The sequence below is a fragment of the Lissotriton vulgaris genome, chromosome 3_1 (genome assembly GCF_964263255.1).
Source record: "Lissotriton vulgaris chromosome 3_1, aLisVul1.2, whole genome shotgun sequence".
NCBI lineage: Eukaryota > Metazoa > Chordata > Amphibia > Caudata > Salamandridae > Lissotriton > Lissotriton vulgaris.
Genome location: NC_141689.1, coordinates 549,228,108 through 549,252,068, shown reverse-complemented (window position 1 = coordinate 549,252,068; position 23,961 = coordinate 549,228,108). Strand labels below are relative to the sequence as shown.

Sequence of the window (23,961 nt, the reverse complement as noted above, 5' to 3'; positions counted from 1 at the left end):
AACTGCCAACGGAAAGTTCTGGGCCAACCATGCGAGACTAGAGACACTCTGACTGTGCTGGAACTTGCCTGACCCCACCCAAAATGGCGCCGACACACAAATGAGACGTTTTTGAATAAACTTTGTTGCACCCTGATTGCGCAGCTTGTTGTCCCGAGATCTATATGCAGTTTTTGGATAATGAAAGTAGATATGAAGGATGTTGAGTATGTGCTTGGATAATGAACTGACTTAGGGTGGGTACTGATTATGATTTGGAAAATGAATTGGTGTAACTTGGATAACGAATGAGTATTGGATAATGAATTTATGAATTAATTAAAAATGAATTCTTGACATGCATCATGCTTGCTCTGTAAGGAATTTTTAATACGATTTTATTGCACTGCTGCACTTTATGTAATGAACTGCCACCAATTTCGTTTATTAAAAGTATTTTGAAAAAGAAAGCATGGTTGTAGCAGCTGCATTAATGAGTTTTGGATGCCCTACTACTGTGAGCGAAGAATAAGTATGATGAAGGATATAGATCAAAAGGGATCAGATATTTAGCAGCTCCATTATGTGTCACAACCAGCCGGAAAAGTGTTTTAGCCGCTCTTAAATCGAGACCACAGAAATGCCACCTGGCCGTCACCCTTGCACCCGACAGAGAGGGTTACGACCGAGTAACTCGCGTAGATATGTAGATCGTCAATGATCATCTATCTGACATTACTGGTCCCTCTAGGCTTAAACGCCGAGATGGTAAAGAAATGCGGTACGCGGAGATAGGTCGAGTAGGTGGTAGGTAAAAACATTTTTGGACTACTACATGCTGATGTACTTTGAATGCTGCCCCCCCCCCCCACCCCTTCTTTTCCCTCCCTTCTGCAGGTCACGTCAGAACGTCGGCTGAAGTGTGGAAGAGCGACGGTCGGACCACCGACGAAAAAGGGAAAGAGGGAATATGTGTGTAGTCGTTGTAACGATAAGTTTAAAAAAAAAAAAAAAAAAAGGACGTAGGCTTAACATGACTGTTCCTCCTTAGGACATAGCGACTGAGAGGATGGACCGACATAGAAACTGGACAGGTACTGAATGACGAAAAATTGACTAGAAATGACGTGTTAAATAATGTAACTGGACGTTTTACTAGGTAGGGAAAGGACAAAGAAAACTGTAAGGGTAAGGGTTGCCACGGCACCGCCCGCCTAGGAAGTTAGAAATGTTGCTGATGTTCAAAATGCACTACCCCCTTTCTCACACCCTTATAGATATAGCCAAGCTGTCCGACTGTTCTCCCGATCAATACTTGCCGTTGCCTCAGCCTGGAGAACTCCCCACCAAAGGAGGGAACAGAAAAGTGGTTTAAGATCCAACCATGGGTAACTAGCACGACCAGGTTAATTTCTGATCGACCAACCGAGGTGTGAGAATTGGTAATTGGGAACGCTCGCAGGCGTGACAAGCGAGAAGGAAAAGGGGGTGGGGAGGGTAGAAAGAGCTAAGCACGTAGATAAATAGGATAGTAAAGATACGTAGGATATATATATAAAAACAGCTGTCTTGTCGTGAATGTCTTGTATATGTGTAATACATGTGCCGTCTTCCCTGTCTGAGTTTGTGTGTGTGTAATGTACGGATTTATGTCTTCCCTCTGTTTGTATCTGCATGTTACCTGACCTTTTGCTGTTCCGTGTTGTGAGCGCACTAAATGACCTATTTTCGTACATGTCTCTCTCTCTCTCTCCACCCCCTTATCTCTCTCTTTCTCTCTCTCTCTCTCTCTCTCTCTCTCTCTACATGTCATACGTGTACCGAATGGCTCGTTTGGATTGCGGACGACTCTCACTCTCTATGAGAGTCTCCCTATTTTCTCTCCCTCTTTTTGGTAAAACTGTACCCCACCGGTACCAGTCTGATTTGATACATATTGAACGCGAAGGTGTTCAGCGAAAATCGACCAAAACTAAAATGATTGTATCTCGCCATATTACTGCCTCTCCTTTCTGCAAAATGAATGAACTTGAATTGGCTGAGAAGGAAAGGACAGGTAAGACGACTAAAGTCCCCCAAATCTGGCCATTTATAGGGGAACTGTATGTCAATGGCACCTTATGTCTGTTCTTCAGAGACGAACGCCAACGTCTAGATTGAACCCCCAATGCCCAGATTGCCCCCCCCCCCCCCCCTTTTTGCACCCAAGCGCAAGCGCCCGAAGCATCCCCGCCCCATTTTGATAGAACCCAGTTGCTGTCCCGGATATAAACATGATGACCATGAGTAGCTGTTGACCCTCGAGAAAATCTTGTTTTGCCTGACTGTCGATGATGGCACCCCCGCCCTGCCTGAAAATGTTAGCCAGTCCTGAAGGGAAATGATCCGTAATGTTGAATATGATGTAACGCACAGTTGATGGGAATCTCATTTATCCTCACTTGAGTTATAAACAGGACAATGAATAAACCTGCCATAAACTCAGTAGGAATGATGACACATGCACTGCTTGGTAATAGGACCTCTGAATGTGACCAATGAGCGTATCTCCCAAATACGTAGAATTGAGGGAGGAATTCACATGCTTAGATATCTTCTTCTGCCATTTCTCTAAAACCTTGTCTTGTACCTATTCAAAGATTCACGATCACCGAAGGAGATGGGTCAGATGCGACATACAGCCTGACTGCAGATCTTGGAACTCGTGTGACCTCGACCAAAGGTGGAGCCGCAGAGCAACAGGATACGGACGAGACCGCAATTTCAACGTGGAAAATGAAAAACGATGGGCCGCCTCGAAGCCCCCCGCCTGCTAACCCACGTGTGCCTGGAGTCTCCGTCCCCCTTCTTTGGGCCCGATGGATGGGCCTGCCTGCTTGTTATCCTTTGCTCCCTTGGTCCCTTTTGTGTGTCCCAGGAACTCTGACCCAACTCCCCCCCCTCTCTCTCCTATCGACTATTTGAACCACACTCACCCTCATTCCCACGTGACTTTTTGCCAAAGGAAAGAACCGCATTCCACTGGGAATAGGTGCTGCCACCGAACTATGGGTGCCGAGCATAAGGCGCCACCAACCGGATTGTTTAGGGAACAGGACTGTGGTCTAACAGCAGAGGACTGACCGCACCCTGCAACGCGAAAGGATAGAACTGAGCTGGACCCATAGCTCCACCGCCGGTGCTCAACAGCGCCAACGAAAGTACACGGACTAGAGCCTACCAGTGATGGCTCACTGATAAAAAGACACTGGGACGAAGAGATCATGTGTATTGAACTGAATTCCGCTCTCAACTACCTGGTCAAAACCGTTCATTGGTCACATTTTTAAGTTAGAAAGATTTATGCTATGTAGTGCGTTTAATTGTCAGGAACACAACGAAAATGTAATTTCCTATGTACTGCATTCTGCCCATCACCTTAACTGTCTGTGATTGTACGCCGAATGATAGTATCGACCAAATGCTAATTCATCAACGATGCCTGTCTACCTGTAAATCCATCAACTGCAAGAATGACTGCTGTTATGTAAAAAGGGGCGACTGTGAAAGTTGAAGAAATTGATGTACATAGACAGCATTCATTCCCCTTCTTCTCCCACTCCTCTCCCTGTGGGCACCATGGATACTGTAAATTATTGACCGTATCACCCTGCCAGTAAGAGCCCGTACCCATATGCATATGTACAACCATTCTAGGCACCATGGCCTTTTTTCCATTGGAATCCCCGGCTTCCCTCCTGCGCTATCCTAAACCCCCCTCTCTTATGCGTAGGCCATGAAACCCTCTCCCCCTGTGCGACCCCGCTGCGAAAGGCGACTCTCCTGCTTGACCCGCACAAAACCCCCCCCCCATTCCCTCTTGAAGAGGCATCCTTCGCCTTGGCTGACGTAGCCCTCCCCAGCTGCACCTGACTGCCCCCGCTCTCTCATGTACTGGTCATCAGATCTCTCTCTCTCTCTCTCTCTCTCTGCGTGACTCTGTCCCTGTGTCCACCCTGGCTACCCCTCCCTTCTCCTCACATGGGCAAGTCATAAACCTTCTTCTTCTACAAGGCCCTGTCCTTGAGAGTCACGGGCGCGCCTGACCAACACCTCCTCCCCTTCCATGAATGCCCCTCTGTTGACAAGCCTTCCCTCCGCGCTTGATTGTCCACGCGGCATGAATACCACTCCTTTGATGACCCCTTCCCCCCGAGTCCGGCTGACCACACATGTCCGAGGCCATCGCCTAAGCCAGGAGATACCATTTACTGCCCTTATTGTATGAAGTCACTCCTCCTCAAGAGACCCACTATTGATCCTAGCCACCCCACCCCCTGGGCTATGATCAAGCGTACACATCCTACGAAACACTCAGCTGCGTGATTACCCTCCCCTCTTATCAGCAGGTCAAGGGTCCCCATTGTGAACGTATGTGGAGTAGGATCACCACGAGGATTATAGGGATGTCTTTCTTTTGCGTCATACTGTCCTGATTGTGTTATCAAGTGTTCTGTAAGGTATAAAAGCAAGAGTCTCAGCTCACTTGTTAGAGCACCTCCCGAAAGACACTGTGTTTCGTGTCCGAAATGACTGGCTCTCCTCATGAGAAATAAACTCTGTTCTTGATTCCTGCCTCCAGCGCCCGTCTCTTTATTTGGTAATTATTCAACATGGGAACTAAGAGGCGGTTTGCGCCAGCGGCCTGGGCATCGATAGGATTACGGGTTCATTTTCCACATATCCGGTATCGGGTCGATACGAAATACGTGATCTCTTTTCTTGAGGCGATGGTCTCTATAGGTCACCTTACACTACGTGTCTCAGGTATTTAAATGCGGCCCTGGAATGCCTCAGGTGATACACCTTTCCTAACGGCCGAGGCGCCAGCAGTCATTGAACGCAGCGTCCTTCGCAACACGGTAAGAAAGAGCTGGAAAGCCTTTGAGAGATCTTATGTAATTATGCATTTTTGCGGAGTATTTTCGCCCACATTATTTGTAACATGGGTTTGTTTAATCTTTCCCAGTAACACGTTAAAGGGAGCACGGATAAAAGAATTATCGAGCCAAAATACATTGATAGACACTCCATTAAGAGACGATCAATTGTGTCGGTTCTGTGTTTAACTATGGTAAGAATATAAAAACATAATTTTTTGACAACTTGCAAATGGTTCTAGTTTTCCATAAAATATCAGAATTTGCTGACTTGTAACATATGGTTCTATGTTACCATTTAGAACCGTTTCTGAAAGTGAGAAGCCTTGACGAAAACGCTCCCGGTTATTTGAAGCCTTTAAATGTCATCGAACCGAGTAATTTAAATCTCTTCACGACTTTTATTTTTAACAAAGCATTCTAAAATGTAAGTGGTTCATCTTTTTGATGTGAAAAAGTTAATTACCAACTCTAGAGTGATGCTCTAGATAACTATTATACCAAAATTGTTTAGAGTTCTTATCACTCCTCTTTTTTATTTTGCAACTTCATTTTTAGTTTTATCTGAATCAGACGCGAGGCAGTTTTCGAAACGTGAATTAGTCTCGGTCAGAGTCCCACATTGCAACGGATTCTCGCACCACGTTTAGGTAAGCCCACCCACAGAATAAATATACCTATTGTGGACTTGTTTAATAAAACTCTTCGATACGAGCGAACAAAAACATACGAGCGAATAAAAACATTGCATTACATCTGACTTGGTTCCATTAAATAAAGTGCCCTAACATATCTGACTTGGAGCACAAATACCATTGTTTCACTGGAAAACATTTACAAAAATTAAAATACGAAAATCTCTCACGTAAACTATATCTTTATGGAACTGTTTTTGGTAAAGAAATTGTGTTATGCTTATTAATGAAATCGGTTCAGCAGACAATAATATATCCTCCTTTTTGCCAACAGTTAGGATTTTGTGCAGCGATTATATCTCTGGTTCTTGAATCGCTAAATACAGAAAGAGTATAAGCTACCAAAAGTGTGACCAACTATTAGTAAGTGATGTTTTTATTATCCATTCTTGTTGATCAGAGTTAGGAATCATTAAGGCCTTGAAGTGCTCCCCTCTTTCATCTTGAGATAGCACTTCCTTCCTAAGTCTCTCCATATATATGGATTGGGGTTACTACAACTGCTCATATACACATGGATTAGTTTTGTAACTTGTTTAGCAAATGATATATTGCTAAAACATGTAGGGAGGGTTTGTTGCATAAGGAATCTTTCTTGAATTTTTTCACACAATGACGGTTTATACGTTGTTAGGATATGAAGTATTTGTATTACTTCTGCTTTTTAAAATTATGTCAATGAATGTATTTTTTATGTTCCGTTATTATGTTTTTCAGGTATAGATTGTATCTCCTGAGGAAGGCGTTTTTCAGAACGCCGAAACGCGCGTCGAGAGTATTAATAGCCACTCTTCTCTTTGATTTTTTAATGATTGTGTAATGTATCAATGTTCATGTTTTCCATGTAATAATTTCTTATGTAATGTCGATATATGTTTATATGCTGTATGATGTTTATTTTATGTAACATTAATGTATAGTAATATCTGTTTTTTAACTTGAAAAACTATTAAAAGTGATATATATATTTTTTAAATAATTTGTTAGAATTCCTTTTTTGCAACTACCCTCAATATTGTTTCATGAATTGTATGTACACATTGATTCCAGAGGACATGGTCACATTGTGTCTTCCCCGCTTAAATTGTGTGATCTTAGGCACATATTTTATTTCACCAAAACTCTTTTTTTATTCAATATCACTTATGAAGGCACTTCCAAATGTGTGAGTTCCGAATACCAGTTGTACAAAACTATCACTTTTAATTCTTATCGATTCAGTGCTATGGGGTGCCCTATTAATGTCAAAGTTTCCACATGTTAAATAATTTGTTTTATGCATTTTGAAGAGACTTCATCAGATTTTAAGTTATATTTGTTGAATGATTTACATAACATTTATTTTCTGGGCTCGGCTCGTGCACGGGTTGTAAGATCCGAGCCAGACCCTTGTCTCAACGCTACCCTGTTAATTTGTCTAGAATGATTGCACGTATATATACATAACATGGCTATCACTGTAGGCTCTCGGCCCCTGACACCTGTGAGAGACTAGTCTGCACTCACAGAGCCGATGAAACAGCCTTTTGCATAAAAACAAAGTCCTCCATATAATACGAGCGCACTGAAAACAGACAACGACATCTTGATAAAGGGTGGTGCCTCGATTTGGCCGATAATGTAACACTTGAGTTTGGCTGGTGACATCAGGAGTGATTTACTGGCATTCACCCGCTGTGTTTATTTCACCTGGCAGGATCTGCAACAGTCATGTCTTTGGTTTGGGAAAAGCACACCAGCTCAGGGCTGATTAGGTGAGGGTGAGGTATACCTAGGCAAGACTCCATTTTGTTCTGGTGCCCTTTTGTTTTGTCTGCTTCTCTTTAACTGTTTGTAAATGTGAATTAATTTAGACTTTTTGATTCTCCAGGCCAGTGACTGGCAGCCTCGGGCCTCGATGGAGCCTCCTGCCCTGGGATGCCGTAAACTGCGTGAACAGGAACACCCAGCAACAGTGGCTGCTTTGCACACGCAGTGTTGACTTGAATGTCGAGGTAACTACATGACACCAGCATCACCAGTGCATTGGAAGCATGCACTGGCACAAGCCTGTCACTGGAACAAGCAGATTTTTGGGAACCCCCAAGGCTCAAATTCTGGGTTCTACGCCCCTGGACACCCCTGGAACCCCATCCCATGATTCATAGAAGGTGCGGTTTACATCAGCGAGGACTGGCATGCTTAGAACCTCAACGCAGAGCCCTGTATTATGAAAAATCTCAGCATTTTTTCTTAACCCAGGACTGCACATGGCCTGTTTGCGTCCGAAAGAGAGTTATTTGCCTATAAAATAGGAACTGAGCCCTCAAGGCTGAGAGGAAAGGCCTGCTGCCCTCGCACGCAGACGAGATTACCTCTTCCCCAGCCTGGATTATACCTGCCTGCGTAGTGTGGCTGCCTGAACGACCCCTGCCTGCGCACCTCTTGGTGAAGCTGAACCGCCTTCACACGGGTTGGGAGTTGTTGTTGTCCGTTCCACATTCTATCAAAGGACCTTTCAACTGCCACCACTGCTGCTTCTCCTGCTACACAGGACCACCTTGAACCCGACCCAGCGCTGCTGCTGCTCAGAAGAGCACAAATAAACTAGACCCACCCAGAACCACTCCAGTGCATCATGTTCAATGCCACATTCCTCAGCAAAAACATCACGGAAACCTGTGATACCATCACCAACCTCGCTCTTGACGTGGCCTTCATTATTGAAACATGGCTCAACCCCACCTCGAACCCCGACATCGCCACCACCTCTCACGATGGCTACAAGATGATACACCGAGAACACACGGCAGGGGCATAGCCATAATGTTCAAGGAAAGCATACAATGCTCCACCACCAACGACGACCCAACACCCCTCATGGAACACATCAATTTCTGACTACAAATCAATGCCAAGACCACAAAAAGACTGTGAAGAAGGGGAGAAGGCCAGAACCTATATTTTTTGTGCGTCTTTAAATTAGAGCTAGACCAAACTTTTTTTTAGTTCATTTGATCTGGTACTTTATTTATACCTTTTCTTCAACTTCTTTTTAAAACTTTTTGTTGCATATTCAAAACAGGAAAAGACAATAAAGTCTATATACAGAAAAAACTTATGTACATATGATTAACAAAACATTGAACGACAACATTGTGTTTTTAAATACACAATATAGACAAACATAAATGTGAAGAATAATTAATTTAAAAAATCATAAACAAATTATCCTACTATCTTAGAAGCCTTGTGTTGTCTTTAACTTCTAAATCGAGATCCTATTTCATATATAGATATTATTTCATAGATATTCTACATATGTTATACATTTCAACATTTCAATTAAGAAAAAGTGGGAAAACACAGGGAAAACATTGGTGTCATATACGTGGGACTTATCCTCTATATATAGATCAAAAATGAACTCATAATTCCTCCATGTTCGTATCGCGAATCATGATAAAGCCAACGCGTTTCGAGTCTCTGATATTAAATATACGGACTCTCATCAGGGCTCTTAGTTTTTAGCAGCACTGGGTTTCTGGACAATAGTGTGTATTTTGTCAGTTCCGTTTTCTTTATCTTTTCTTCCAGCCAGGGTTATTTAATTAAGGGCTTCTTTGCCTATTAAAGGAGTTATAAGGGCCCTGTTTGGTGAGAGGGATAAGTGCTTGCTGCTGTCCTGCCCCCCCCTTGTTCGTGCTTGCTGTCCTGCCATCCCCCGCCCCCCCCACTGTCCGTGTCTCCGTTCCCACCCCCCCTCCATTGCTTTTTTAATGTTCCGTTCCACATTCTTAAGGGCCCTGTTTGGTGAGAGGGATAAGGCGACTATGAAAGTATTCTCCCGCTCGTCTGCTTTGTCACATGTTATATCTGCAGATATAGGGCTTCGAAATGAGTCGGCCGCCATTTCTGAGCCACATTATCATAACAGGTCATTTCCGCTGACATTTACCAGCTGCTTTGAATTGTGGGTCAGGGGCAGTTTTGGAGGGGTGAGCAAGGGCCTGGAAGGGCAGAAAAGACGCTAGTCCCGTGGAGCTGCAGAGACTGGGCAGTTGCTGGGCATACCTCTGCCCGGAACCCATGCCCGTCTCCAGCCAAAGTGTTAGTCTGGGCGGAGCTTGTTAAAGTGGCCACTGTTAACTTCAGGTCGGGAGACACAGGAGGATGGAGAGGGTGCTCTGCCTCAATGAGGCCCACTAGTGCCAGCTTTAGGGTGGTGCGACTGGTTCCGAGGGGGCACACGTTGCATGACACGCTGATGCGAGATAGGAGCAGCCTGCAGGATCTTTGTGTACACTTATCAGGGGATAATAACAAAGGAGTGATAACTCTGGTGAATAATGAACTTGATGGAGAAATCAGTGATTTGTCTACTCACAGATCTGACTCGTGATAAAATAGGGTTAATGTTCCCACTGCAAAGCACAAAGTGTATCATGCGGCTCACAGTTTTAAATGTGTGTGTATGTGTGGCTCTGGGTGTGTGTATGTGTGGCTCTGGGTGTGTATATGTGGCTCTGGGTGTGTATGTGTGGCTCTGGGTGTGTGTGTGTGGCTCTGGGTGTGTGTGTGTGGCTCTGGGTGTGTGTGGCTCTGGGTGTGTGTGGGTGTGTGTGTGGCTCTGGGGGTGTGTGTGGCTCTGGGTGTGTGTGTGTGTGGCTCTGTGTGTGTGTGGCTCTGGGTGTGTGTGTGTGTGGCTTTGGGTGTGTGTGGGTGTGTGTGTGTGTGGCTCTGGGTGTGTGTGTGTGTGGCTCTGGGTGTGTGTGTGTGGCTCTGGGTGTGTGTGTGGCTCTGGGTGTGTGTGTGTGGCTCTGGGTGTGTGTGTGTGGCTCTGGGTGTGTGTGTGGGGGGCTCTGGGTGTGTGTGTGTGTGTGGCTCTGGGTGTGTGTGTGTGGGGCTCTGGGTGTGTGTGTGTGTGGCTCTGTGTGTGTGTGGCTCTGTGTGTGTGTGTGTGTGTGTGTGTGGCTCTGGGTGTGTGTGTGTGGCTCTGGGTGTGTGTGTGTGGCTCTGTGTGTGTGGCTCTGGGTGTGTGGCTCTGTGTGTGTGTGTGTGTGTGGCTGGCTCTGTGTGTGTGTGTGTGGCTGGCTCTGGGTGTGTGTGGCTGGCTCTGGGTGTGTGTGTGTGGCTGGCTCTGGGTGTGTGTGTGTGGCTGGCTCTGGGTGTGTGTGTGTGTGGCTCTGGGTGTGTGTGTGTGGTAGTAATTGCTGTCTGCTGAGCTCGTCCGTAGGGTACAATAGGTCTCACATTTGCGAGAGATTAAGCTAATGGCAATGTAAATGACAATGCCATTTATTTATCTGTTTTCAAAACCAACACATAAATACAAATTTTGTCATTTACAATGCCAATAGCTCTAACTTTTCCAAAGGCGAAACCATTGCATTGTAAATGCTTGTTTCTAGAGCATTGGGGTTTGGTAGGATTGACCATAAAGAGATTCGTTTTGACACAGTGGAGTTTTGCAGAGATGATGGAGTACACCTTTCTAGGATTGGTATGGATTTATACCTCCGTGAGGTCAGGAAAGTTTTGGCCAGGACCCTAAACGGGCAAAGTCAGGCAGGCGGAAACCCAGATGTGTAAATAGGAATGGGGGGTGGGGGAGGGCAGAAAAAATGGTTTGAGGTCCCCATCCCTTTTTCCTGGGTGGCAGGGTTTTGAAAAGTTGGCCAGGGTTGGCAGAGGTTTTTGGATAAGTCTTGGAAGTTGAGAGCAGGGGCAGGGAAAGTGTAGACAGGTCCTTTGTATAGCGTGGTTTTAGTTTTGTAAGGCAGTTGCCAGGTATGGTATTTGTAATGTGCACCGGTTTCAACAAAGCAGCCGTTTTCACTCAAAATGGTCTTTGTCTTGCCTGCCCCCCTCTCTCCCAAGTTAGGTTCTTGAATCCATGCATGTGGGATCTATATGACAAGTTGTGAAATGAGTACAGCCCTGCTTTTTCCGGGGGGATGGGTGCTGTGTATTCCCCCGATGACCGCAGATAAGAGCAGGGGGTCGGGGGTGCTGGCGATTCCCACGACTACTGCAGGTAAGGGGGAAGGCTGCCACCCCCAAATTTGTGCCCCCCCTCTTGCTACGCCACTTGCCACTGTGGCATTGGGGCTGCCTCCTATTCATCTGCTGGTGATTATAGACTGCGCAGTTTAGATGTATTATGTGTATGATGTGTAGGTGATTGCTGTTATCTATGTACAGAAGTTGATGGAGCCTTACTGGAAAGAAATTCCATTTTAGATTGCAGAGCCTTCACAAGACTTCACTGGTGCATGCCAGTGTTCTGCATATTGTTAAATTAGAAATAGAGGGTTCTTCCTCCCACATATGGGGGCATATTACCAACAAGTAGCGATATTTATCGCTAAATAGGCTTAGCAACGATTTTTTTATCGCTGCCTATCGCTGGATATGTTAGCGGAGAAAACATGCTATTAGCAACGTTTTTCTCCATTGTGCTAAAATAATCAGCGATGGCGGCGAAATGCATGAATTTCGCGGAGAATACAGCGATATTCACGCATTAGCGACAAAATGCTCTTAGCCATGTTAGCACCTCCCATTGGATAACATGGCTAAGAACTGGTCCGGGCAGGTGTTAGTATTTGGAGATATTCGCGCTTAGCGTGAATATTTCCAACCCTACGCCTGCCTTGCTAATAGGCGATAGTGACGTTAGCGACTGCCTTCAGTCGCTAACAGGTTGGGTATGCCCACTTTGCATGTCATTAGCGATAAACATCGCTGACATGCAAAGCGGGCCCCAAACCGCTCGCTATTGCCTAAAAGCTGTCGCTAACATCAGTTAGCGACAGCTTGCTAATAGGGCGATAGAATTATCGCCGCTTAGCGGCCAAAAATGGCTGCTAAATCGGCGATAATTGCCTATCGCCCCCCCTTGGTAATATGCCCCACGGTTCCGGTGGAGCGTCTATCCATTTCAGACAACCTCGACTCTCTGGAAGTTAGTGGGTGAGAGGCAGATGTAAGAGTGTAAAGAAAGGCCGAGCTCCAAAAACTGGACAACAATGGGTAATGATGGGTGAATAAAAGGAGATTCCTGGAGAAATAGTTTAATAATAATGTTCCCACATAAATGTAGATTTTTAAAAATGAAATGTACACATCAATGCTGTCCGTGAAACACATAATAACCTACCACAAAATATTAAGAGAAATCTTACTCGGAATTGAATTTCAAGTGTTCCGTCCAAGGATCATCTCCGGGTTCAAACTTGTGGAGGCAAAGGCCACAAGAAAAACACTGCACACCATCAAACCCACCTAAAACATACATGTAATGAAGTTAGATTTATCGCTAGTCAAACAACGAGCATTCTTCAGATTACCTTATTACAAAGATACACAAGGCTCTCTAGTTGATAGGCCCGACACTGTGACACAATTGTATATTGAATATCGACCCCCAAAATATTGTGGTACAAGAATATATCGGACAGAGTATCAAGGGACAAGATATTGAAAAGTAAGTGCATTTAGGGAAGTATAGATTTATTATTCGTAATTTCACCACTAGGTACATTGAAGATATATGTACTACATAGATAGGTAGGTAAAGAAAATCTAGACTTACTCACCAGTCTATATTTTTTTTGGATATTTTGTCCTCAATATTGTGCCCCATCGATATTCTGGGGACAATGTTCAGGGTGCACAACTTTCAAGTGTACTAATTCACAACCACCTACCCCAACATGCTTCACAGCTCTACACTACCTCATCCACCACCACTTTATGTTCACGCTACTGTATTTAGAGCCACACATTCCTGTGTTCTAGTCCATCACAATGCATAGCACAAATCCATCTTTATATTTCATGCCCACTTTTGCTAGGAACATCCCTATGCAGAATGCTTTAAAGTTTACATATTTTTCACAGATTCATATAATGAAGTGGAGCATCTTAGATTTAGCAAAAAGTTTTTTTCACGTTTCAATGATTTTATTTTACAGCAGACTGAGAAACACCACATAATCTTTTACTCTAAGAATCCAAGAAACTTTGATAAACTTAATAAGAAGATGTTCTTACAAAGTCAGTATGTTTTGTATTCTGAAATCTTAAAGGAAAACTATGAAACACTCCTCCACACTGTTCCTAGCATTGATCGTTTGAGTCAGTGGAAGTTGTCCATAGTTGTACAGATGCTACTTAAATAAAGGCTTCAATTCCCGAAGATATAATTGGGAGCATGGTGTAGTCCCCAGGACTACTGAAATGTTTACACCTTTTTGGGTCACAGGTTGTCCGACTTGTCTGCCTTCAGCTGTCTTCCCCAAACTTTTTTGCCTTCCTCCTCCATTTTTTGTTGATTTTGTTTTTGCCATCCTTAGGCCTCTGTGCTAAGGTGTATGTCCTTACTCCTTAAAAACATGGTATAATTGGCCTTACCCCAAATGGCATATTTAATTTACTTATTAGTCACTACTAAATTGGTACTACATGTACCCAGGGCTGTAACTTAAATGCTACTAGATGCCCTGGATAAGGGTAGAACCTCTGCAAAGATTCTACTCAAACTAAGTTAATCTTTCGATAGGGTCTCCCATAATATCTTGCTGCGCCGGCTGTGGGAGATTGGGATTATCGGAAAAGCCCTTGCCTGGTTTTTTTCTGTTTTGTCTGCCAGGACCCTTCAAGTTATTTCTCCCCCTTTCTACTCCCACACCCATCCTTTACGATGTGGTTTCCCTCAGGGCTCAGCTCTGAGTTCTTCCCTGTTTAATGTCTATATCCGGCCATTGGCCCAGCTAGCTAAAACTCGAAACATATCTTTGGTGTTGTATGCTGATGACACGCAGTTGGTGCTGTCCTTTACTGAGGATCCTAGCCAGGACTTCACAAAATATAAGGAAGAATTGACCGCCATCGCTGTTTGGATGTCGGCCAACTGTCTCCAATTGAACTCCGCTAAATCGGAGATCCTTCTCTTTGGCCGGGACCACCATCTCTGGGGTAGCACCTGGTGGCCTCCCGGAAACGGTTGTCAAGAACTTAGGATTCTGGGTGGATAGCGCCCTCTACTTTGACCCTCATGCCAAGTCAGTAGCGGGTACGTTATTCGGTCCGCTCCAGGGCCTAAAACCCATTCTGGGACTTTTTGATTCTTATGCCCGTCTGATATTTGTTCAGGCCACTGTCCTGTGTAGGCTGGACTATTGTAATACGCTGTTCCTTGGCTCCAATAAGTCAGTGATTAAAAGGCTCCAGCGCGCCCAGAATGCCGCTGCATGCACTCTGTTTGCCGGCCCTAGGTATGCGTTGGTCTCTCGCCTCTTGCGCCGTCTACATTGGCTGCAACAAAATTCGTTTTATTTATTTGTTTATATACTTACCCCTGTGCGGCTGTATTCCGCAGTTTACTACCCCCACCCAGCCCCTCCCCCCAACGTTAGCGCCTGACAGCACTTCCACGGCTGGCCGCTACTGGAAGAAACAAAAGATAATGCGCCTGGAAATGACTACCACCACACTTGTTTGAGCCTGACGCCGCCGTGAGGGAAACAGCTCCAGGCGATTGCTCCTGCTCACCGTCCAGCGCCCGTAGCAGCCCCGGACAGCGGACTACCACTCCCAGCTGCCCTAGTGAGGGCGAGACGCTTGACCACGCGCCCGGGGGCGCCATAAGTACATCGAGCGCTGAGCGCTCCTGGGGGACACTTGTTTGAGCCTGACGCCGCCGTGAGGGAAACGGCTCCAGGCGATTGCTCCTGCTCACCATCCAGTGCCCGCAGCAGCCCCGGACAGCGGACTACCACTCCCAGCTGCCCTAGTGAGGGCGTGACGCTTGACCACGTGCCCGGAGGCGCCATAAGTACATCGAGCGCCGAGCGCTCCTGGGGGACACTTGTTTGAGCCTGACGCCGCCGTGAGGGAAACGGCTCCAGGCGATTGCTCCTGCTCACCGTCCAGCCCCCGTAGCAGCGGACTACCACTCCCAGCTGCCCTAGTGAGGGCGTGACGCTTGACCACGCGCCCGGAGGCGCCATAAGTACATTGAGTGCCGATCGCTCCTGAGGGACACTTGTTTGAGCCTGACGCCGCCGTGAGGGACACGGCTCCAGGCGATTGCTCCTGCTCACCATCCAGCGCCCGTAGCAGCCCCGGACAGCGGACTACCACTCCCAGCTGCCCTAGTGAGGGCGTGACGCTTGACCACGTGCCCGGAGGCGCCATAAGTACATGGAAAGCCTCCCGCCCCACGGGACGCGCGCGGGCGGCGCCGGGTTGAGCCCGGGCAGAGGGCGGGCCGTCTGCGGCCGTCTGAGGCAGGAGAAGACAGGGCAGGGCCACGGACCTTGGTTCTAGGACAAGTTCTTGACTTGACTTGACATACCCTGTATCCCCGTTTAACATTTTAACCGTATAACGTTCATTAAGGCTTTCGGATTTTAATATTTGTTGTGAGTATCTGAGAGTTTATCATGTCTAAATGTACCAACGTAAACACTCGTCCAGCCCTAGCTACTCTCGATAATTATCTCGTTAAGGTAGTAGATAAAATTAATAAAGAAAGTCAACTTTCATTGGGGCGTGGAACCCCCTCTGTATCTTTAGTTATTCCACCTAAGTCACCTATAGCCCTGTCAACCTCCTTAGTCGATATTAGTTGTGACTCCGAGTTCCCTGTACTCCCAACTACGGCTACCCCGACTGTATCGGAGCCAAATTTGATCACGCCCGAGCCCCCTCCAGATGCAATAGTATCTGACTCCCCGGCTCCTGGAGCCCAGAGGGTACTAAGATCTGGGAGGAATATCGGTAGGACAAGTATTCCAAAACGGGGGGGGAAACATGATAAAAAAAGATCGGAGCCTTCACCAGACAGAGTTATAAGTGACCCTGTAGCTGTTGTTAATAATTCCAATGTACAACTAGACCCTGAACAGCTAGAGCTTTTGATAAGCATCATTGATGCAAAGCTTGACAAAATTATCAAACCCCTAATTGAGAAACTTGATACCATCTCGGGGGAGGTACTGAGGTTGGGTGGCCTTTTGAGTTTACATAAAGGGTCTGATGTTAGCCCTGAAGTTAGCTCAAGGGCTAATGGTCCTACAATGGAGAGCGTAAAGATCCCAGTTGAGGGATCACGCTCAGTCACGGAAGCTGTATCCAACCCAGCACCTGTGGTGTGTTAAAAGACCCCTATTGCCTTAGCTCCAGTGGATAATTCAGGGCCACCCAAAGAGAAGACTAGGCGACATGGTTACTCGCAACCTGACCTTCCCCCAGACTGTGCACCATATGTGGCAGTTCTGACTAACTTTCCACCAGTCAGGGAGCCAGGGCTATATGGCAATTTGGAATCACATGAATCCCTGAAGAATAAAACAGTGGGTTGGTTGAACAGAGAGTGTGGTTTTCCAGTAGCTCTATCCAATCAATTTCTAACCACCACTAGAACTAAATGGATAGGGAAATCATGTAAAGATATTAGTGGCAACTGTGTAATAGTTAATTTTAAAAACCCACATCTTGCCACTACCTCTTTGATCAGAGCTACCTCCCGCCCACTGAATGATCAGGGAATTTCAATCAGACCTCTGGGGTATTTCTATAGACATGTATTTGCGCAGCCCACACCTGACTTTGGGGGGAGAAGAGGCTGTGTTGCTGGTATGTCTAGTGGTTTTGAGCTGGCAACATCTAATCGTTACCAACCCCTGAGGGGTTTAGATTCCAACGATTGACAGAACTTTGACCAGGCCTCCTCGCTGCATGAAATAAATACTGTACCCTGTGATGGAGAGTTAGATGGAAATGTCATAGGACTCCCTGTCACTGTAAGTCAGTATTATGATTGCCGTACGATATGCGGTGCAGTGGGTGAATCTGTTGGGTGTACTGAGGGTCGCTTTGTAGCTGATAGGTCAAGTGTAACTCAACCTAATTCCAACGATATCCTGGACACTCAATGTATTAGCCCAACTATCACCATTGACGCTACCGCTGGGCACCCAAGATGTTTTATTGCCAGTTGGAATGTTGCAGGTTTATTGTCTAAAGAGGACTGTTTGGGGTGGAAAGAATTTGTTGGTCTATTCGATATTATTTGCCTTCAGGAAACTTGGTGCAAAAATTTTACCGGCTATAATGGTTTTGTTTCCTACCAATTGCCCGCTGCGGCATCAACCTCTGGTAGAGCCAAGGGAGGGCTTTTGGTTTTGATCTCCGTGAAAAATCCCAATAATCGTTAAAAAACATGTCTTAGTGGGGGCTCACTCTCAAATTTTATGGTTGACGCAATATGAAGGAAGAAACATCCTCCTAATCAATTTTTACAATAACACATTCGACAGTACCAGGCACTTGGTGGTCAATGCCTTAGAGAGTGCACTGGCTGATATTATAGATGGTTCGAATGTCATTTTTGAATTTATTTTTGCAGGGGATTTTAACATTGCTGTTTGCCCCCTTTCTCATCAAAGTACGTGTGGGGTTACCAATCGTGTAGGGGACGCTGATCTCCATTTTCCACATAACTTGTATGGGGAATCTTTGAACAATCTGTTAGCAGCACATGATATGGAAATATTGGAAAATGAGAAGAACGATTTAGGGGAGAGTACCCCCACTTTTTCAGGTAGGGGGGCAAATACTGTTATAGATTTTATATGTATGTCTTCTAACCTTCTCCCCCGGAGTTTGGCCCCTAGGGTCGTGGATATCATGCTTAGCGACCATAACTGTATCACCATTGAAGTCACGCTCTGGAAAGGAAAACCTGTACCGGATTCGGGTATTATTGCTAACATTGAACCCCATAGACCAAAACGGTACTAGGTTAAGATGGAAAGGGGATAAAGCGGAATTGACGTCTGATTCAATTATTAATAGCTGCTTATCAGAAATCACTGCGATCCTTGAGCATGCTGACGTCACTGTTGATTTTATTGGATATTTTATTAGAATTAATACCATCATTAACAATAAGTTTACTAAAACAGCAGGGTCTAAGCCCAACCAACGAAGGGGATGGTTTGACCACGCATGTACTATTGCACTTAAAGAGCTCAAAGAGGCTCTGGCAGCCAAACCTAGAGTTGGTAGTAAGGTGTCTCAGCTTAGAATAGATTATAAGATAATGTTAAAGCGAAGGAAGGCGGAGTTATGGCTTGAGGCCTGGGATAAATTGACTCTGGCTGCAGAATCAAAAAATTGTACCCTATTTTGGGCTACGGTTAATTGCCCGTTCCTCAAAGATGAGAAGGTACCGGAACTAACTTCCATGGTTAATATGAAAACGTGGATTTCCCAATTCTCTAATTTCTTTGACTCTGATAAAGGCTTGGGTAATAATAGGGATGGTTGACCCACTGTCGCTCTGAACATTACTATTACTGAGATTATGAAAAGTATCAGCGCTAGTAAGGGAGGAAAAGCTCAAGGACCTGATGGGGTGCCCATTGACGTTTATAAGACAGCCCCTGAGGTATGGGGCCCACTGCTGGTTAAAGTTTGTAACGGAGCAGTTTGTCATGGGATACCCCCAACTTGGGAAGAATCAATTATCATTCCCATCTTAAAAAAAGGCGACCGGGGGGATGTGAAAAATTATCGTCCAATTTCCCTATTGAATTCCTCGGTGAAAATTATGAGCCGGGTACTTATGGTTAGACTGGAAGAATGGGAAGAAACTAACGTGATCCTGGCTAATTGCCAGTTTGGGTTCATAAAGGGCGTGGGACAGTTGAGCAATGCTTTAATCTCGAACTTTTGATCGGGATATATACCCAGGCCAAGAAGGGCCCTATGTACCTCTGCTTCGCAGATTTGAGCAGCGCTTTTGATATGGTGGACCATGCAATCCTCTGAGCCAAATTGATTGAAATGGGGGCACCCGAGGGTATCGTCTTTTTTGTGGCCCGACTCTATGTTAAATTGCGTACTAGCGTTCGATATGGTTCTAGTGGGGAGTATACCACCAAATTCAGGATCGGGAGGGGTATAAGGCAGGGGTGTGTTTTAGCCCCCCTGCTTTTTACTCTCTTCATCAATGGGGTGGACTCGATATTACAGACAGTAGTGGCAGACGCCCCGAGAGTAAATGATTTTAACGTCCCCGTATTGCTCTATGTGGACGATGCCGTGCTGCTGTCCAGGACCCAGATAGGCCTTCAACGCTTGATGGATGGGTTTTCGCAATTTATTAAGAGTAGAAAACTTGTGATTAATAAAACTAAAACCTACGTTATGGAGTGTGGGCCAGGCCCAAGTAAGCCCCAATCTTATTATATAGAAGGCAAAAGGGTCCAAAAAGTCGACAATTTCTGCTACCTTGGGACCACCTTCTCTAAGAATTGTTGCTGGGCCAATGAGCATAAGAACGTCAGGACTAAGATGATGAGGAGTGCCAATGGGGTGTTTACTTTTGCCACCAAACTAGGGAATAAATGGATAAAAGACATGCTCAAGATCTTCCAGTCTAGATGTCTCTCCGTAGCCCTTTATGGGGCAGGGGTCTGGGGTCTGGCCCCAGTTGGGAGCCTCCTGATGGAGGAGAATACCTTCCTAAAAAGACTTTTGTGCCTGCCAAAATCTACCTCCAACGACTTAGTCCATAGAGAACTCGAAATCCAATATTTAAATGATCTGATTCTTCTGCGACCTTTAATGTTGTGGCGCTTTATTTGGCTGAAAGAAGAGACATCTTTAACTAGAGACATTATCAATGATTGTCTCACTGTTGATTACCATTTAAAGATCCCATGGATTAAATATATCATCAAAGGCTTTCAGGAGTTCTATGGCCTTAATATTATCACGGATCGATATGGGGCTTCAGACTTTTCTAAGTCTGAAATGAAGAAAATCTTTTTTAATCATAAATTAGAGAGGCGGGCATGTAATGAAGGCAAGTTATCCACCTGTGTGTTTTATAACAGCATGAATGAAATAGGGGGCTACCAATCGTATTTGACCCAAGTGACTAGAGTTTCCCATCAGTTTGTTTTAACAAGGTTAAGGATGGGGATTATGCATAATCTAGTTGCTTTCCCTTCCCCCAACAAGCACCCTGCTGGTCGTTGTCAGTGTGACAATACTTCTGCACAAAGCACCATGCACTTTCTTCTGCTGTGTCAATTGTACGGGAATTTTCGTAAAACTTATTTAAAACCTATTTTTGTCAAGTTTGGTGTTAGAACAGTACATGATTCTATGAAACTGCTTTTTAATCTGCACCATCCTGATGTTTGTTTTTATGCTGCTACTTTCCTGCTTAAAGAAATCAGTTTTTAATTATTTATTCTGTCCCTGCCTGTATATTATGCTTTCTTTTAAATATTGATCGTCCAACTGTAAAAGTAATTGTACTGTAATTGTTGTTTGTTTTGTATTTATTATATGTGTGCTTTTATGGACATGTCCTTTGTTCCGAATAAAGCCTTATGAAATGAATAGTTCAAGTTCAAGTTCCAAAATTTGTATAGCGCACTACTCACCCAGAGGGTCTCAAGGCGCTTGGGGGAGGGAGATGTTTTACTTATCGAATATCCAAGTTTTTAGTTGCTTTCTGAAGGAGAGGTGGTTCTGTGTAAGTCGGAGGTGGGTGGGGAGAGAGTTCCAGGTTTTGGCCTCTAAGTAGGAGAAGGATCTTCCCCCCATGGTGGATCTGTGGATGCGCGAAATAGCGGCGAGGGCTTGATTGGACGATCGTAGTTGTCGGGAGGGGGTGTAGAAGGATAGACGCGTGTTGAGGCATTCGGGTCCTAGGTCGTAGAGGGCTTTGCGTGCGTGGGTGAGGAGACAGAACGTTATTCTCTTGTTGACAGGGAGCCAATGGAGGTCTTTCAGGTGGCCGGAAATGTGAGCTTGCCGAGGGATGTCCAATATGAGTCTGGCTGAGGCGTTTTGGATGCGTTGGAGTTTTTTCTGTAGTTTGGCTGTTGTTCCGGTGTAAAGGGTGTTTCCGTAATCCAGTCGGCTTGTGACCAAAGCGTGGGTGACCGTCTTTCTTGTATCGGTGGGGATCCAACGGAAGATTTTTTTGAGCATTCGTAGGATGTTGAAGCAAGATGATGAGACAGCGTTGACTTGTCTGGTCATCGAGAGGGAGGAGTCCAGGATGAAGCCCAGGTTACGTGCGTGGTCCGTAGGTATGGGTGCGGTTCCGAGGGCCGGAGGCCACCATGAGTCGTCCCAGGCAGAGGGGGAAGGCCCTAGGATGAGGACTTCTGTTTTGTCCGAGTTTAGTTTTAAGCGGCTGTTCTTCATCCACTCGGCTACTTCTTTCATTCCTTCGTGTAAGTTGGTTTTGGCAGTGTTTGGGTCTTTGGTGAGGGAGAGGATCAGCTGGGTGTCGTCTGCGTAGGAGATGATGTTGAGGTTGTGTTGGCGTGCGATGGAAGCGAGGGGACTCATGTATACGTTGAAGAGGGTGGGACTGAGTGATGATCCTTGTGGTACGCCGCAGATGACTTCGGTGGCCTCTGATTTGAAAGGGGGGAGGCGGACTCTCTGTGTTCTTCGGGTGAGGAACGAGATGATCCAGTCCAGTGCCTTTCCTTGTATTCCAACGTTGCTGAGGCGTCAGACTGTGTCGAAGGCTGCGGAGAGGTCGAGTAAGATGAGAGCGACTGTTTCTCCGTTGTCCAGTAGTGTTCGGATGTCGTCTGTTGCAGCGATGAGGGCGGTTTCGGTGCTGTGTTTGGCTCGGAAGCCGGACTGTGAAGGGTCGAGGGATTTGTTGGATTCGAGGAAGGCGGCAAGCTGACTGTTGGCGGCTTTTTCGATGACTTTGGCAGGGAATGAGAGGAGCGAGATGGGGCGGTAGTTCTTAAGTTCGGTTGGGTCTGCCGTGGGTTTCTTCAAAAGGGCGCTGAGTTTGGCATGTTTCCAGCTTTCCGGGAAGGTAGCGGATTTGAGGGAACAGTTAATGACATCACGGAGATGGGGTGCGATGATGGAGTCTGCTTTGTTGAAAATGTGATGGGGACATGGGTCGGTTGGTGATCCTGAGTGGATGGAGTTCATCAAGAGGATGGTGTCTTCGGTGGTAATTGGGTTCCAAGCGCAAAGGTTGTTAGAGTTCGGTTTTGGTTCGGAGGTGGGTGGAGTGGACTGGTCTTCGGACTGGTTTTCAAAGCTGTTATGTATGTCGGCGATTTTGTTGTGGAAGAATGAGGCTAGAGAGTCGCAGAGGTCTTGGGAGGGAGTGATGTCGTTAGTGCCGGCGGAGGGGTTGGTGAATTCTTTGACTATGTTGAATAGTTCCTTGCTGTTTTGGGCATTGTTGTCAAGTCGATCCTTGAATGCTGATTTCTTAGTGGATCGGATCAGTTGGTGGTGTTTGCGGGTGGCGTTCTTGAAGGTGGCTAGGTTGTCAGTGGTTGGGTTTTTTCTCCAGGTTTTCTCGAGAGTACGACAGAACTTCTTGGATTTTTCAAGGTCATCGTTGAACCAGGGGGCTTTTTTGCTACCTTGCTTGATTAGATGGTTTTTCAAGGGTGCTAGTTCGTCGGCGCTGTGGGTGATCCATTGTGTGAGGTTGGTGGCTGCTTGGTTAGGGTCCGATGAATTGGCAGGGGGGTTTTGGTGAAGCGATGTGAGGAGCTGGTCGGCGGTGATTTTGTTTGTGGGTTGTGGTTCGTGGACTTTTTGTAATTGAAGTGACGCAGCTGTGGTCCGTCCAGTGGAGAGCTGTGGTGTGATCGAAGGAGATGTGCTTGCTGGAGGTGAAGAAAGGGTCAAGCGTGTGTCCGGCAAAGTGGGTGGGGGTGTCAACGAGTTGTTTGAGTCTGAGATTGGCCAGGTTGTCCAGGAGGGTGGTGGTGTTGTTGTCGTTTTTCTTTTCCAGGTGAAAGTTGAGGTCCCCCAGTAGAATGTAGTTCTCGGATGGGAGGGCATGTGGGCTGATGAAGTCGGCGATGTCTTCGCTGAATTGTGTGCGGGGTCCTGGGGGTCTGTAGATGAGGGTGCCTCTGAGTGTGGTTTTGGGGTCGGTGTGGATTTGGAAGTGAAGGTGTTCGGCGGTAGCGAGGTTATCATCGGAAGTGGTCGTGATGCGGATGGTGTTCTTATGTACAATGGCGATGCCTCCTCCTGTTTGGTTGGTGCGATCTTTTCGGATGATCTTGTAGGTGTCCGGGATGGCTATGGCGATGTCGGGGGCTGATGAGGCGTTCATCCAGGTTTCTGTAAGGAAGGCGACGTCCGGCGATGTAGTGTCGAGTAAGTTCCAGAGTTCGATGGAGTGTCTGTGGACTGAGCTGGTATTGAGCAGGAAGCATTTAAGGTGGTTAGTGTCGGAGCTCTGTTTGGAGATTGTGGGTTTGGTGTGGGTCCTGATGCAGTCTAACTTGCAGGAGTGGCATGTGAAGTGTCCATGGGTGTGTCCTGGGGCGGCTTGGTAGCAGTTT

At 46.0% G+C, this 23,961-nt stretch overlaps 1 protein-coding gene across 3 annotated transcripts in view; it reads right to left on the bottom strand.

Annotated features, from left to right (window-relative positions):
• The window catches only part of LOC147726770 (baculoviral IAP repeat-containing protein 1-like), a 929,669-nt gene that overhangs the window by 323,399 nt on the left and 582,309 nt on the right, over positions 1 to 23,961 (bottom strand). For all 3 annotated transcript variants that reach the window (XR_015309289.1, XM_086960817.1, XM_086960818.1), the window contains exon 7: positions 12,760 to 12,859. Coding sequence is in view for 2 of the 3 variants with exons in the window: in XM_086960817.1 (XP_086816943.1) it covers positions 12,760 to 12,859 (100 nt within the window). In the remaining variant the exon portion in view is untranslated. The remainder of the gene's footprint in view (positions 1 to 12,759; positions 12,860 to 23,961) is intronic.